Consider the following 15,514-nt stretch of genomic DNA (forward strand, 5'->3'; position numbering starts at 1 on the left):
CTTAATTACGTTTCCCAACAAATAACATTCTTTGATGGGTGATAAGTTGGTACCTTTTTCCTAGTTCCTTATTCGAATAAGGAATAAGGAACAGTTCCTTATTCCTTATTCGAATAAGGTTCTATGAAAAAGGAACCAACTTAACATCCATTATTAATTCATGATTGCTATATAAAACGCTCGGAAGCATTATGAAACACACCACTAAGTGCATAATACTACCTATGTGTAAATAGTATTACTTTTTTACACAAACTTGCAATAAGTAGTTTTTAAGTCCACTTGTAAATAATTAACAGAAGTAATTCATCTTTTAAAAACTATCCATGTTAATAGTCTACATTAAACAATGTCACTCCTTTTATTAACGTGATCCGTACACGTTCCAGCTTTAAATTTATATTGATTTAATTGTACGTACAATCTTTCAAAATTGAATTTCTCAGTAATGAGTTAAGATTTTTATTTAAAATTTCACATGTGATAATTTGAGTACCGGGGTAAATTTTGTGCAAGATTACGATAAATCATTCGTCCGTGACAAACGGGCGCTTTTGCAATTGGGTTAGGTGTGGTTCCATCTTTGAGTACGTAAAAAATGGTGAAACGCGATATGATTCTAACTTTATTTCAATTTCTTCATATAAGGTGGATTGATACACCAGGAAAACATAAAATTAATTTTAAATTGAATATGTCTCGTATGAAATTTCAGGAGCGCAACGCGCGATCAGCATGATTTAATTTCCCAAATTTCTGAAGCATCTGATCGCCACGGATAAATGATTTTATCTTTTGCTTGTACTTAATGTAGTAAAATGATCACATGTACAATTTTAGATCAAAATATTAACTGAGATAACTTCATAAAAGTCATGAAGTGTAATACAACGCTCTATACTTCCAATTTAATTTCAATTTCATCATTCTAGGTGGATTTTTACACCAGGAAAACATAACATTAATCAGATGCCTTCAGCTCGTGCGTCAACTCATGGCCTTGCGAAACGTACTTAGTGTTCTGAGTTACATGTTCCTATGTTTGTTCCCTTTGTCGCCAACTTGATCGATAGATTATCTCCCTTAATTAGATCTACTCCAAGTTTTCGGACACCCCTTTTTGGCCAAAATAATTATTTTTCTTGACTCTTAATTCTCGGACATGTGCGTTTTCGTCTATCATGAATGACTACATTTTCGGACAGAATATTTTACAGCGCTATTTTACCAGATTTCGGTACCGTATACATGTGCCTATCTTGTGACACATCGATCATTGAGTTTTACAAACGGATTAATGTAATAAAACCTGGGACGCATGCTTGAAAGTAATGGACCATAAAATTTGCGTAATTCGGTTAATAACCACGTACCGATATACCGGTAGAAAACAATCGCTTCACCTAACAGCATTTTAAATGATAACTTCCGATTAAGGAAGCGGTATGTTTAATGTTTTTACTTTTTTTCTGTATCATTTCAGGCAAGAGTTAGCAAAACTGTGAAATTGTATTTAGTTCAAAGTTAAAACACTATTGTGCATTGATTTATTGCTTTAATTTCGATATAATTAAAATTGTCAGACATGTTTATTTGTCTCTAAATTTTCGGACACCTGTAGTTTTGAATATTTACCGTATATAAATTTTCGGACACCAGGCAATCTTGGTGGCACCCATCTCCTCTCCAACAATTTGCAGCAGACCTTACGCAACGTGCCAGTCCCTCACTTTCGTTTCGCCCGCAAACAGAATCGGGTTCGATTTTATAAAATTTCCCGAACCAGAAGTGAGAGTTGTGTGTCAGGAGAGAAACAGTTGTGCCTGACCTCCCGAGGGAGCTGCTGCCAAGCGACAAAGTACTATAACTCTACGCTGAACACATCATACACCACTGGCATTTTAATTAAATGGAATTTATATATTTCAGTCGCGGCTTTGAAAAAATATAAAGAGAGCAATTAAAAAATATATACATACTGTTGTTCAGCAATAGGCGGATCTGCCCCACCCATTGTACACATTGAAATCTCGGTCATTGGATTTGACCTTTTTCTGAAAGGATTTACTTTCATTGACATTTAAATTCTAGGAATATTATACGACTGTCATCACTGAGTTACAGATAATCTGTTTTTTGCAATTTATGAAATAGGTTACTTGTATTTAACATTTGACAAAAACAACAAGCGATATTTATAAGATTTACATACATCTGACAACCGGACTCGAGTTTCAGATTGTTTAGGTGTACCGGTATATGCCATTACACGGTTATCAGAGGATACTAGGATTCCCCATCTAGCACGAAACAACTTTTATACATTGTGTTTTCCTTTTCAAATCTTGTAATTTTGTAGCAAATTCAAAAAAGTTTCGTGTATTTTGATCTAAGGATACAGAAACAAGATTCAGTTATATGTAGCCTTTGTCACTTCCTGTCATTACTTTTATGCTTTCGTTTAACTTAACTTTTTTGGATGAGAACTTATTTTCTGAACTACAAACTTAATTGCTGTGTTATACTAGGTATATTTTTTGCATTTACATATCTGCTTTGCACAAAAAATGTTTTATCCATTAAATAACATGTAAATGATAAAATATCATATTGCTGGGTATTGAACATGTCTGACCCTATTAACTATTTGGTGAGTAATTTTCGGACAGTATCCTTCGGCTCCGGATACCGCGTATCGAGCGGTTAGGGAAACGAGTGAAAGAATTTCTGAATTAATTCAAACAATTCAGCAATAAACGATTCATCTTCACAGATTGATTTGATTCCCGTTAAATCCATGTCTAAGAAACTTTGAACAGAAAGTAAAAGATCTCCATGTTCTGTTTTTTACGATCTTATTATACAAAAATCAATACACGCACACTTTCTATGATGATGAACAGAGACACTGAGGCTTCAGAGTGTTGAGTTTACAGTAGAAGACTTCTATTTACCTTACATACTGAAAGATATGGACACAAATATATAATGTTGTTAAAATCATGGCTACATCCGCGGTGCACTCCTATTACAGTGTTTTTTTTCACCGTTTTGGGAATGGGGCCGGGTCCCTTTGGATTGGGTAAATTCATGTCGTCTTGACTAAAGTTGGGCAATTGGTGTTCTTTTGCTAAAAAATGCTTCAAAATTGAGGATACAAGTGTGCCTGGTATTATATTTACTAAGGTTGAACTTATTTGGATGGTAGATGAACAAAATATTGAGATCTAAATAAATTTTTTGTTCTTTCTTTTGAAATCTTCCATTGGGAATTTTTAGCTCCCATTTGGGAAAAATATATACTTTTTCTTATTGGGAATGTGTCTGGTTACCGGACCCGATTTTGAATGAAAAAAAACCCGGTATTAGTCTGATATAAGTAGAATGGTGACCAAGAAAAAGAGTCACGAACTAAACATAAACACTCTAAACACGCTGACGTGATTTTCACGGTTGGCCCATAAGGGCTGTTAATAAGACTAGGAATACAGATGATGTGAAGTTGTACATGTACAGGCCTTTTCCGCCCAATGCCACGGGTCCGAATATCGGCCACATTCCCAATGCAAATCTGGTTGTTTTTTCCCAATTGAAAAAAAATCCCAATTCCGAAAAAAAACAATTTATTTTTATTTTTTATAAACCTTTAAATTTATAAGCTAACCTTATCTGGTGTAGTAAAAAATAATATTGCATAATTGAATTATCTGTGCCTTGAATTCGTTTTAAAAACAGTAAAATATGTTAAATTTATTATTAAGACTTTCCTTATTTTCTTCAAAATCCGGCGATTTTTTCCGCCTCAAAAAGGCCAGGCCCTTTCCCCAAAATCAGATAAAAAAACCTGCACTTATGATTACACATGTTAATTATATTTTGTAAAATGTTAATAATATGTTATCAAAATAGTCGTTATTTATCAGTTAACGACTTCTTTAAAATATAAGAAACACTATTTACATGCGATTATTTTTCCCAATTGAGCCAGTTTTGCGATTTTTTTTTTCCCAAAATGGGATTTTTCATGACGCGAAATTCCAAAAATTTCAGTGTGACGCTTTTCCAAAATGGAGCGGAAAAGGCCTGATGTACGCATAATTTTGGTGTGCTTTTTATCAGGACAAAGGATAAACTTATGCCAAGTATCAAAGATGATACAAAGAATATTAAATAAAAAGATATATATCATACATGCCAGATCACTATCTCTGCGGGACAGTCCCAATATAAGAAAATTTGTCTAGTCATTCCCATGAATGTTTCAGATAAATTTACTTATATTATGTTTTAGACTGATTTTTATAAAATAGTCTGTACATATTGCACCAATCTAAATTTACAGGGGTCCTAGAAGCAGTGCTTGATGCGCACACATAGCATAGAACAATTTACACATGTTCCATTAAGGCCTAATTTGTCCCAATTGAATTTTTAATGGAGGCATGCCCAGCATTTCACTTTTCATGTAGCCTTATCAGGGATCAAGCTAGACTCCAATTTTTGGGAGAAGTCACTTCTCCCTCAGCTCTGGAGAGGGAGAAGTGAGGCAGTTTTAGGGAGAAGTGGATCTTTTGCGATCACCAATGGATCATTGTGAACCATGACCCAGGGGTTTCACTGGCCCAAAAATAGTTGTTGCCACTTTTTCGCAGTGTGAAAACTGTCTGTTATTCCAACCTTATTAATATGAACAATCACTTAGGACAATTATTAAAAGAAACCTTACTACATTACATTAATGTCATTGACTGTATTATCAGTTTAAAAAGTATGGTAATACATAAAAAACTATAAGTACCTTCATAAGTCATACCTTCATAAGTCTTAATAAGCTTTATTTGTATATAAATAACTTTTTTTCATCTTGATAAACAACACAGATAACCAAAATAATATAATAATGTTAACATCGATGTAACAGTATGCTGCATAAATGTTTCAAAATTAACTATTTAATTTTAAACATAGAATCACACCAATTTACATCATTTGAAAGGGAAAAAGAAAACATCAGAAAATAAAGCATCTCACTTCATATTGAAAAACAGTTATATTTGGTCATTTGGACATGATATACATCAGCTTTGACAGCTTCTGTTGTTAAAACGTTTTCTGTAAGTGGTGGATGATATCTAGGCTCAAATAATTGAATGTTTTTAACGCATATTTCTTGACAGAAAGGCCCAGATAATTGCCACCATCCATTCTAGTTGCCTGAAATATCATAAAACATAGTTTTACAAACTATCAACAACAAACCAACACATAAATGTCCGTATCTTTAAATGTCCGAATTTTTAACATATCCGAAATATAGTACAACGAGTGAATGGAATACTTTTTATTTCCGAAATTTTTGGTTTCTTAATCAAACTTCTCCTTTCCCAAAATATTATAATAATGAAACTATTACCGTAAATCTACGAATATAATACGCACTTTTTTACCTGCCGATTTTTTCTTCAAGTAGGGGGTGCGTATAATATACGAGTTTAGAGCAGAACAAAATTTTTCCTGTGCAAATTTTCAACTTAATCGCTGTTATTCACTTCGCGGCAGCCATTTTGAACTACACCATTACATCAAAGGGGTGCAACAGGGCTCGCGCTGCCGTTTGCCATTTGAGTCATTTGCGAAAATATTGAGAATTTGGCTCAATAAAAATCTTATTTGTGAAAATGCGAAAATCTAATAAAATTTCATTTAAAACATCTGCCATTTATATCGAACTGGTTTTCTATATTTGTCTCTTTGTTTTAATGAAAGTGTTCGCAATTCGAACAGTAAATGAAACCCTGTCTGTACCCGATTATGAGACATCGTTTGACCTTATTGTTATTGAAGTGCGCATGGTAGCTGGCCAATCAACACTTGGAATACTTTTTATTTCCGAAATTTTTGGTTTCTTAATCAAACTTTACCTTTCCCAACTATTACCGGTAAACAGAAATGCTCATAAATTCCTGTTGAAACAAGATTTCATGTGTTTTTGTGGAGAAATTGATTTTGTTAAATGCTTTTGCCAGGCCAGTGGTATTGACAGTCACTATTGATTAAATGGTAAAGAAATAGCGGCCCTAATAATCGTTCTAATTTTTATTGTGGTGAGAGTTTGTCACAGTGTTACTTTATTTATTGCTCACTATCATAAAGGCGCTGTTCATCCGATAATAACCCCCATAAAACTTGACAATAGCAGTACAAACACCGTTTGTAACACTTACACGCTTCATTGATTTCACTCTGCTTGGTCAAGAGATTCCTGCCAAATATCCGAATGACGAGCGCTGTGAATGGTTGCTTATCAATTTTCAATAGGTAATTTACTACGCCAGGGGGCGGAGTTTCTTCGATTCGGTCAGTTGATTAACTTTGGTGTGTATTCGGTAATAAACAGAAGCCACTTAGATAGCGCTGCAGATATGATAATTGCCAGATTTTAAGGCGAAGTGATATCGCCAGTGCTTTTGATCCGGGCGATTAAAGGGAAGCCACGGCGATATAATCGCCCAAATCGCCAGTTGCTTGATCCCTGCTTATGCATAGTGCACATGTGTGTTTACTTCCGGAAAAGGGAGAACATTTGTGTTCATGAAGTTTTTGAACAAATTTAGAATCAATATTTGCCAGAAATAGAGTTTTCATAAGTACTTTACTGATTACAAGGAGTTTTTCAGCACTTCAAAAGCAAACGGACCCGATCCCAAACCGAAATTATAAAAAAAAAATCCCAATTAAAAACAAACAAAAACAAAAAAAAACATTTTTTTTTTTTTAAGAATGAAGTGTCTTATAACTTGTGTGACTAACCAGTGTTTGTTTTGGTCAAAAATATCTGCTATAAGGTTTTTGACTGTTCAGTTCTTATCTCAGATTGTAACTGTAACTGAAAAACAAAACTGCAGTACTTGAATAAACGTTGAACATGCCCAATATTGCATCAGTCTGTTAATATAAAGAAGACAAAATAACAAATAAAAACAAATTTATTTGTTAACCACTGAATTATTTAAGCATGATAAATTCACAATTTTTTCCCAAATGAGCTGTTTCATCGAAGCAAAAATTCCCAAAATGGCCAATTTTGTCGATAAAAAATTCCCAATTTGGTCAGAATCCTTTTCCCAAAATAGGCAGAAAACCCCCTGGTTACTCACTACACTAAAGGTGGCATGATTGATCATTCAGGGGTTTTTCTGCCTATTTTGGGAAAAGGAGTCTGACCAAATTGGGAATTTTTTATCGACAAAATTGGCCAAATAATTCAGTGGTTTAACAAATACATTTGTTTTTATTTGTTATTTTGTGTTCTTTATATAAACAGATGCAATATTAGGCATGTTCAACGTTTATTAAAGTACTGCAGTTTTGTTTTTCAGTTACAGTTACACTCTGAGATAAGAACCAGCGCCCTCACACTATTTTGGGGGAAGGGGTTCGCAGCCCTTAAGAGTGGGAATTTTTTGTAAATGGGGGAATTTTTATAACAAAATACAACAACTGTATTGAACTGTTATAAACATATATTTCTATATACATGTATGTTAATGTCTATAGGACAAAAGGGTTGACTTTTACTCAATCTATATAACAGTAATCTTATTGAAAAGTCCAATATTTTGCGTTTGAAGGGGTTCAAAAATCAAGACCTTGATATATCCAGCGCGCGATATAAATTGTCAGGTTATTCATGCATGTTTATATATGCATTAGCATAGTTTGGCAATCTCAAAACATGCTATTTACCTACCTCATTGAAGTATGTGTTATATCCATATGTTATTAGTTGGTATAAAACAAAACATTATTCCAAGTAAGTGTTTTCAAATGCGTATAATTAAATTTGTTATCCGAAAACAATTGCCAAGTTTTATTGTTCAAGAAAGCATGCACAAATTAGACCCCAATGTACAAAATGACGTCATCTTATCCTCATGGAAAACATGGGCTTTATTAGTAGTGCATTTTGACAAACTGATGGAGCTTTACCTCTAAATTAAAAGCAAGTACATGTAGTTTACACTGTATCTTATGCGCTGAGATTGTTGAGATACACATGTAGGTCAGTATTGACTTGTGACATTTACAATTTTAATTGTATACACCTTCATGTGTACACTGGTGCGTTTCGGCAGTTCAAAGCAATTTCAAGAGAGAATGGTAACACACGAAATGATCGGTGATGTTTGGCGAGTGTTGTTATTGTTTATTGCAGTACACAGGTGTTACAGTGATGTACATGTACCATGAAACCAAACAATCTGGTCAAAACTTGATTATGAATGTCTGCTTAAACAGAAATTTTAAGTGGGTAAAAAAAGGGTAAAATACTAGCTTGTACCTGATTTTATCTGATTATGCTCGTCACATTTTTTTTGGGAGCCATAACCATAGCCAATTTGTGATATATTGGACAACGCAATATAACGGACAGTGATGTATTGGAGTCAATTTTGATAGATTGAGGGCCCTGAGAACTGAACAGTCAAAACCATATAGCAGATAAGATATTTTTTACCAAAACAAACACTGGTTAGTTACACAAGTTATAAGACACTTCATTCTTTAAAAAAAAATGTTTTTTTTGTTTTTTGGAAATTGGGATTTTTTAAAATTTTGGTTTGGGATCGGGTCCGTTTGCTTTGGGAGTGCCTCCGTTTTCCGGAGGCGCAGACAGTCCTGAAAAACCCCTGTCATTTAGCTGTCCCACTTTTTGGTCAAATGTCCCAACATTTCTTATGGATTGTCCCGATCAGGATTAAAAAATTATGGCATGTTTGTATTATATGTTTTAACAAATAAAGACTGAAAATTGAATTGCATTATTTTTACTTTAAATTTTTTTTATTTTAGTGCTCACATTATCAGAGACAAGAAACATTAAATTCAGTAAAACCAAGGCAGTCCAAACAATCAGTCCAGCATACAATCGGTGCTCCAGCTAGGATTTGAAAAGGGCAGGGGGGCTTTTTTTTCAAAAGGGCACTTTCGACGCGCAGTATTTTGTCAAAAGGGCACTTTCGACGCGCAGTATTTTGTGAAAAGGGCACATACGAGCGCGCTGGTGTTTCTGGAATGCTTCCTATTGCATGTTAATTTATATGTTATAAATAATTGTATTATTCCCATTATTATTAAACCATTTAAATATAATGTATACAATGCGGATTAAAGTAATTACAATGTAATAAGAGATTTATGAATAATCATATGTAAAAAAAAAAAAAAAAAATTTTAGGGGGTGGGAGGGGGGGGCAGGGCGGAGGTTGGGTGGGGGCAGGGCGGAGGTTCGGGAAGGCAGGGCGCGGCGCCCTTCGATTTAGGCCTAGCTGGAGCACTGTACAATTGTTATTGAGGCCAAATTAGTTCAGGATTTATAGAAAATAGCTAAGGCCAAACATGGTTTATGCTGAAATAGCCTGTTCCTTTGTAAACCCTGGTTTGTTCACATGAATTATTACAGTCAAAATAGTATTGGTTTATGTCGGTATGACCAAGTGGATTAGGCAATCCTTATTATTCTTCTCTTCATCAGAATGCACTTTGACCCACCCCACATTCTGTAGAGTGTCCATTTGCTCACAAATTTTGTAATGATTGTACTTTTCCTTTCCAGGAGAAAATGATGGATGAGTTTGCATCTGTTAAAAGCATCCCTGGGTATGAAGCGGTCCTGAAAACTGTCCTGAAGAGCCAGATAAAGCTGCTGGTCAGTACAGAACTGTACCATCATAATGCTATGCTAGCCTTACAATATTTGCAATTAACTGGTGAACCTTTGTAAGTTAGGGTATTAGAATTTTACAGTTGTGGACTTATGGACATCAAAGAACTGTCAAGGTTTTTATTGCTGTTTGACTGTTTTGCTTTAGGTTTAATGTTTATTTTTACACAAGTATGTTCTGTGACAACGATTTTTTCCCTTCTTTACAAAGTACCGATAAAAGTTACTTTCCCAATTGGGTTAAAAAATTACAAAAATTCCATATTGCTGCCTGAAAATCCCCCTTAAAATTCCCCCAAAAGAAGGAAAGATGCATCAATTTCATTCCAAAAGCGTATTATCTTCAAATGAACAAATAAAACAGCATGTAAAAAAACATTGAGATGGGTGTGTGCAATAAAGGGCCAAGCAATTTAATAGACCAATAGTTCCTAATATGAAGATTTCACAACGCACATTTGAGAGAATCTCCAACTCAAGTCTATTGTGTGTGATGTGTGCATATCCTGTATGCAGGTAGATCAGCTGACCGCCCAGACCGGGGAGGAGGTGATCATGCTTACAGCAAGCCTCCAGGACGGCTCCTTCACCAGCCTGGGGTCACAGGCTGGCAACATGTTCCTGGACAATAACACCAGCATCAAGACACAGTTCTATGGCTTCTGTATGAAAGGTAGCACAGATCACTTAGGATTAATTATGTCAATTTCTTATTAGCTCGGCTGTTTTCGGAGAAACCCCGAGGTATTGTCATAGTCAGCTCGTCCGTTGTCCGCCGCAGGCGTCGTGCTTAAACCTTAACATAGGCTCTAAAATCAAAGTGCTTCCACCTACAACTTTGAAACTTCATATGTAGATGCACCTTGATGAGTTCAACACACCACACCCATTTTTGGGTCACTAGGTCAAAGGTCAAGGTCACTGTGACCTCTAATATAAAACTTTAACATAGGCTCTAAAATCAAAGTGCTTCCACCTACAACTTTGAAACTTCATATGTAGATGCACCTTGATGAGTTCTACACACCACACCCATTTTTGGGTCACTAGGTCAAAGGTCAAGGTCACTGTGACCTCTAAAAAAAAAAAAAATTCTGACAAGCTTTCGCAGCCAAGCGTGGCACCCTTTATGCGGTGCTCTTGTTTTGATTATTACCAGGGATGAGTACACATCTATTCTGAAAAGTGGTAAGATGTCTGGATACTTGATAACTTGAAATATATTTACTGGTAGATACCAATCCTTATGCAACTCTTATTTCCCTTCTGTTTTACTTCTATGTATCTGCCATTTTTAAAATGTGGGTTGCAATATCTGTTTTGATCAATAATAGGCTGTATTTAAGTGTGGTTATAAATAACTTCTTTACTGGTACATTTTAATCATATATGACATGTATACACAGTTAAGAAAATACTTATTCAGGTTATAAACATGAGCTTTATTGAGGTTATTCAACAATCCGCAAACACTGATATGCAACATAAAATTATTAAATTTTTTGACAAAAACTTTGTCACTTGTTATATTTATGTGGGGCACATATTGTTTTTGCCCTGTCTGTTGGTTTGTGTGTTTGTTTGTTTGCCCCAACAATAACTTTTGCAATATTCAAGATAGCAACTTGATATTTGGCATGCATGTGTACCTCATGGAGCTGCACATTTTGAGTGGTGAAAGGTCAAGGTCATCTTTCAAGGTCAAACATATGGTCAAAATCACTCATTTAATGAATACTTGCAATATTGAAGATAGCAACTTGATATTTGGCATGCATGTGTATCTCATGGAGCTGCACATTTTGAGTGGTGAAAGGTCAAGGTCATCCTTCAAGATCAAAGGTCAAATATATAGCTTCAAAGCGGCGCAAAAGGGGAAAGGGGACAAAGTGTTTCTGACAAACACATATCTTGTTATTTCTATGTAATAGTGTGGCAAATTGTTATGAAATAAGGGGTTTGTCGTTATGAAATCGGAGGCAAATCGTTAAGAAGCAAACCATTTTTTTTGGGGGGGGGGGGGGGCGAGTGATCAATTGCGTTGTCTGTTGTGCGTGGTCAAGTTTTACCTAATAAAACTAGAGTACAGATTTATTGTCCAATCTGTATGAGACTGGTTAAGAACATTTGTCCCAATTATATCTTGGCTGAACTCTAAACTGGGTTATGTGATGTCAAAAAGAAGGTCTCTAGGTCAACTTAAAGTAAAAGCTTGATAACATTTTAAGTCATATTTACAGTGCAGTCTTCATGAATCTTGGTCAGAACATGAGTTCTTATGATATCTCAGGTGAGTTCGAAAAATGGGTACTGTCTTTTTAAAAACATAAAAACATTGTCACCATTGGTAGGGGCAGTGTTCCTAATATGGCTATAAACATGAGCTTTATTGAGGTTATTCAACAATCCGCAAACACTGATATGCAACATAAAATTATTAAATTTTTTGACAAAAACTTTGTCACTTGTTATATTTATGTGGGGCACATATTGTTTTTGCCCTGTCTGTTGGTTTGTGTGTCAAATCACTAATTAAATCAAATCTTTCACAAGAAGAACAAGTAGCTTTGAAATCTTTAAGCCAAGATGACAATATTGTGATTAAAAAATCTGACAAAGAATCCAAAATTGTAATAATGAACAGAGAAGATTACATTGCTGAGGCCCAACGGCAACTCAACAACAGCACATACTACGAGGTACTTAGTGAGAATCCACATGAACAGTTTCGAAAAGATATAGAGTATGTTGTAAAAACTATTGATTGCCAAGAAATTGATGTTAAAAATCTTTACCCATCTATAGAGAGCCGTACATCGCTCTTTTATTTATTACCTAAAGTTCATAAAGTGCATGATACTAAACTACAATTAGGCTTTCCAGGTAGACCAATTATATCAGGCTGTAATAGTTTAACTGAAAATATTTCATTCCATATTGACAAAATTTTAAAGCCTTACATGGAATGTTTACCATCTTATGTTAAAGACACTTCTGATTTTATTAAGAAATTACATAGTTTGCAAGGCTTAACAACCGATTCGTACTTAGTTACATTAGATGTATCTTCACAGTAATATCCCTCATGATGATGGTATAAAAGCATGTAACTATTTTTTACGAAAAAATAATAAATCTGAATCTTTTATTACTTCAGTATCAGAACTTATAAAACTAGTTTTAACCAAAAATCATTTTCAATTTAATGATGTTGATTATTTGCAAGTCTTAGGCACTGCCATGGGTACAAAAATGGCACCAAGTTATGCATCTTTATTTATGGGTCAATTCGAAGAAAATTTCTTAAAAAATTGCCAGTTTAAGCCTGTTATATGGCTAAGATTTCTTGATGACATTTTCATGATTTGGAACCATTCCGAAAAAGAGCTTGTAAATTTCCTCAGAGAAATTAATAGTTTTCATCAAACAATTAAATTTACATACAATTTTTCTAAGGAAAGTGCTGTTTTTTTAGATGTTAATATTTCTAAGGATGAAAATGGTTGCATTCATACATCAGTTCATGAAAAGAATACTAATTGTCATCAATATATTGAATATTCTTCATGCCATCCTATGTCTTGTAAAGCTAATATTCCATTTTCACAGGCTAAACGTTATAGAAGGATCACTTCTAATAATGATACCTATACAAAAGAACTGACTCATCTCAATGATATTTTTCTTGCACGTAATTATCCAAAAGAGGTAATAGACAAAGCGCTAAAAAAAGCGTCCATGCTATCTATGGAAGATGCACTAGAAGTTAGTGTTAAAAAGTCAGCTAATATGAAAATTATCCCATTTGTATGTACTTACAACCCTTCACTGCCCAACATTGGGAAAATTCTTAACAATTACTGGAATCTGCTTAAGTTATCTCTTAATGAGAGTGTGAAACAAGTATATAGTCATAAGCCATAAGTGGCGTTCAAAAGACCCAGAAACTTACAGGATATCTTAATACATACAAATCTTAATAATAATAAAAATAGAAAAATCCATTCAGTTATCTAGTGCAACAGAAAACGATGCACACATTGTAATTATATTACAAAAACAAATGGTTTTACCAGCTCTACATTGGGTAAACAATTTACTATTAAGAATAATTTAAATTGTGCTTCATCAAGTGTTATTTACTTGATAACGTGTAAAAAATGTCTAAAACAATACACTGTAACTCCAATATAGTGCGGTCCGTTATAACGCTGTGTCCAATATAACGCGGGGGGTCTTTGGATCCCGTTTTTTCTCCAACCTTCCATTTCTGATTCAAACCAATGTTATGCATCTTCATGTATTTTCAGAAAATTCAAAGATGGCGGCGATCACAGCCTGCTTGCTTTATCCGTCCGTTTAACCGATTTTAATCGATTAGAAGTTAAACGACACGAGAAAGCTAACTGGTGTTAATCTCTTGTGTAATGTCAATAAAGGTCAATAAAGGTGTGAAAACTTGCGAGTCAGTGTTTATTACATGTATTCTCTATCAGAGCGGCTCAGTGCGCTATTTTCAATAAGGTAAGTGCAAGTGGAATAATTATCAAATTAAAGTTATTCAAAACGATTAAAACATTTTTACTTTGATTTGATTGCAGTTTGTCCATATGAAAGGAGCGGCTGTGAAATATACTGCGCACAACTAGTATACTGCGCAGCCAGAGACTCGTACAAGCAGAGAAAGATGACGGAATATTTCACATTTCATAGCGAATAGATGAATTACCTGTTAATGTTTTGTATGTATCGTGTATTGTATAAACTTTGACAGTGTTATCGTTTATTATATGCTATACATGCTTGATAAATAAAAAGATCTTTGTTTATGTTTAATGTTTCTGTTGTTTCTGTACGTGTACGAATAATAAATTAAATAATCCTAACGATTTATTTACGTGCTAACGCAGTATACTTAACAGAGATTCACTTCAATTTTTGCCATTTATCAGAAAGTCCACGGAAAGCACGATTTTTACATGACGCGTATGATGCAATAAAACATTTCTTTGTACATGTGTCGTATTGCATTCAATCTAAATTGAAAGTCGCTCGCCCAATTAAAGCTCTGTCCCATAATGCACTGTACTCTTTTTCTGAAAATTGGCGTCGGCATATGGATGTGCTTATGAATCTCATATTTCTCGTCATAAATGTTAAAGATTATTTTTTTCGTAATTGATGTTGTAATTATATTGGATTATCGGATGCATGTGCACATTAGAAAAGCGGTATGTATTACGTTATCGTTCGATTCGGTTTATATGCAAGTATTTTCGGATGACAACAGAGCATGGCAATACACAGGACCTATATTATAGGCTATACTTTACCTGTTTTTATATCCCCCTGCAATAAATTAGCTCAAAACTTATAACGCTGTCCGTTTATAACGCGGTTGCGTGGCTTGGACCCCGTCATCCGCGTTATATTGGAGTTACAGTGTATGTTGGTCAAACTAATCAAAAATGTAGTCAAAGAATGAATAGCCATAAATTTGACATTAAACATTTTCCCGACTGTTTAACTAATGTCTCAGAACATTTGAATTCGGCTGGATATACCATTGATGATTTTTCTTTTGTTCCTATTGAACAAATACAAAATAACTGGAAACGCCTATTAAAAGAATGTACTTGGATGCATTACCTAGGAACTATAGCTCCCCTAGGTATGAATTCTAAAGTTCTCTTCTAATTTTCTAGTTTTAAGGTAGTTTTTACTGGTTCATTTAACATTTTCGCATTCAAACTGCATTTTTCCAGTAATTTTGTATCATAACTGATCCTA

General features: G+C 34.4%; 1 protein-coding gene across 36 annotated transcripts in view; it reads left to right on the forward strand.

The window, feature by feature from the left end:
• The first annotated feature begins 2,404 nt into the window (after window positions 1-2,404).
• Window positions 2,405-15,514, forward strand: part of LOC127854261 (zinc finger protein 37-like) — a 28,990-nt gene continuing 15,880 nt past the window's right edge. For 34 of the 36 annotated variants that reach the window (XM_052389323.1, XM_052389291.1, XM_052389294.1 and 31 more), the window contains exons 1-3: window positions 2,612-2,650; window positions 9,617-9,709; window positions 10,241-10,397. In XM_052389323.1, coding sequence (XP_052245283.1) covers window positions 2,627-2,650; window positions 9,617-9,709; window positions 10,241-10,397 — 274 coding nt within the window. In that variant the 5' untranslated portion in view covers window positions 2,612-2,626. Of the gene's footprint in view, window positions 2,529-2,611; window positions 2,651-9,615; window positions 9,710-10,240; window positions 10,398-15,514 lie in introns of those variants that run through there. The other 2 variants (XM_052389324.1, XM_052389325.1) reach the window with 2 other exon arrangements.

This window comes from Dreissena polymorpha, chromosome 12, assembly GCF_020536995.1.
Source record: "Dreissena polymorpha isolate Duluth1 chromosome 12, UMN_Dpol_1.0, whole genome shotgun sequence".
NCBI lineage: Eukaryota > Metazoa > Mollusca > Bivalvia > Myida > Dreissenidae > Dreissena > Dreissena polymorpha.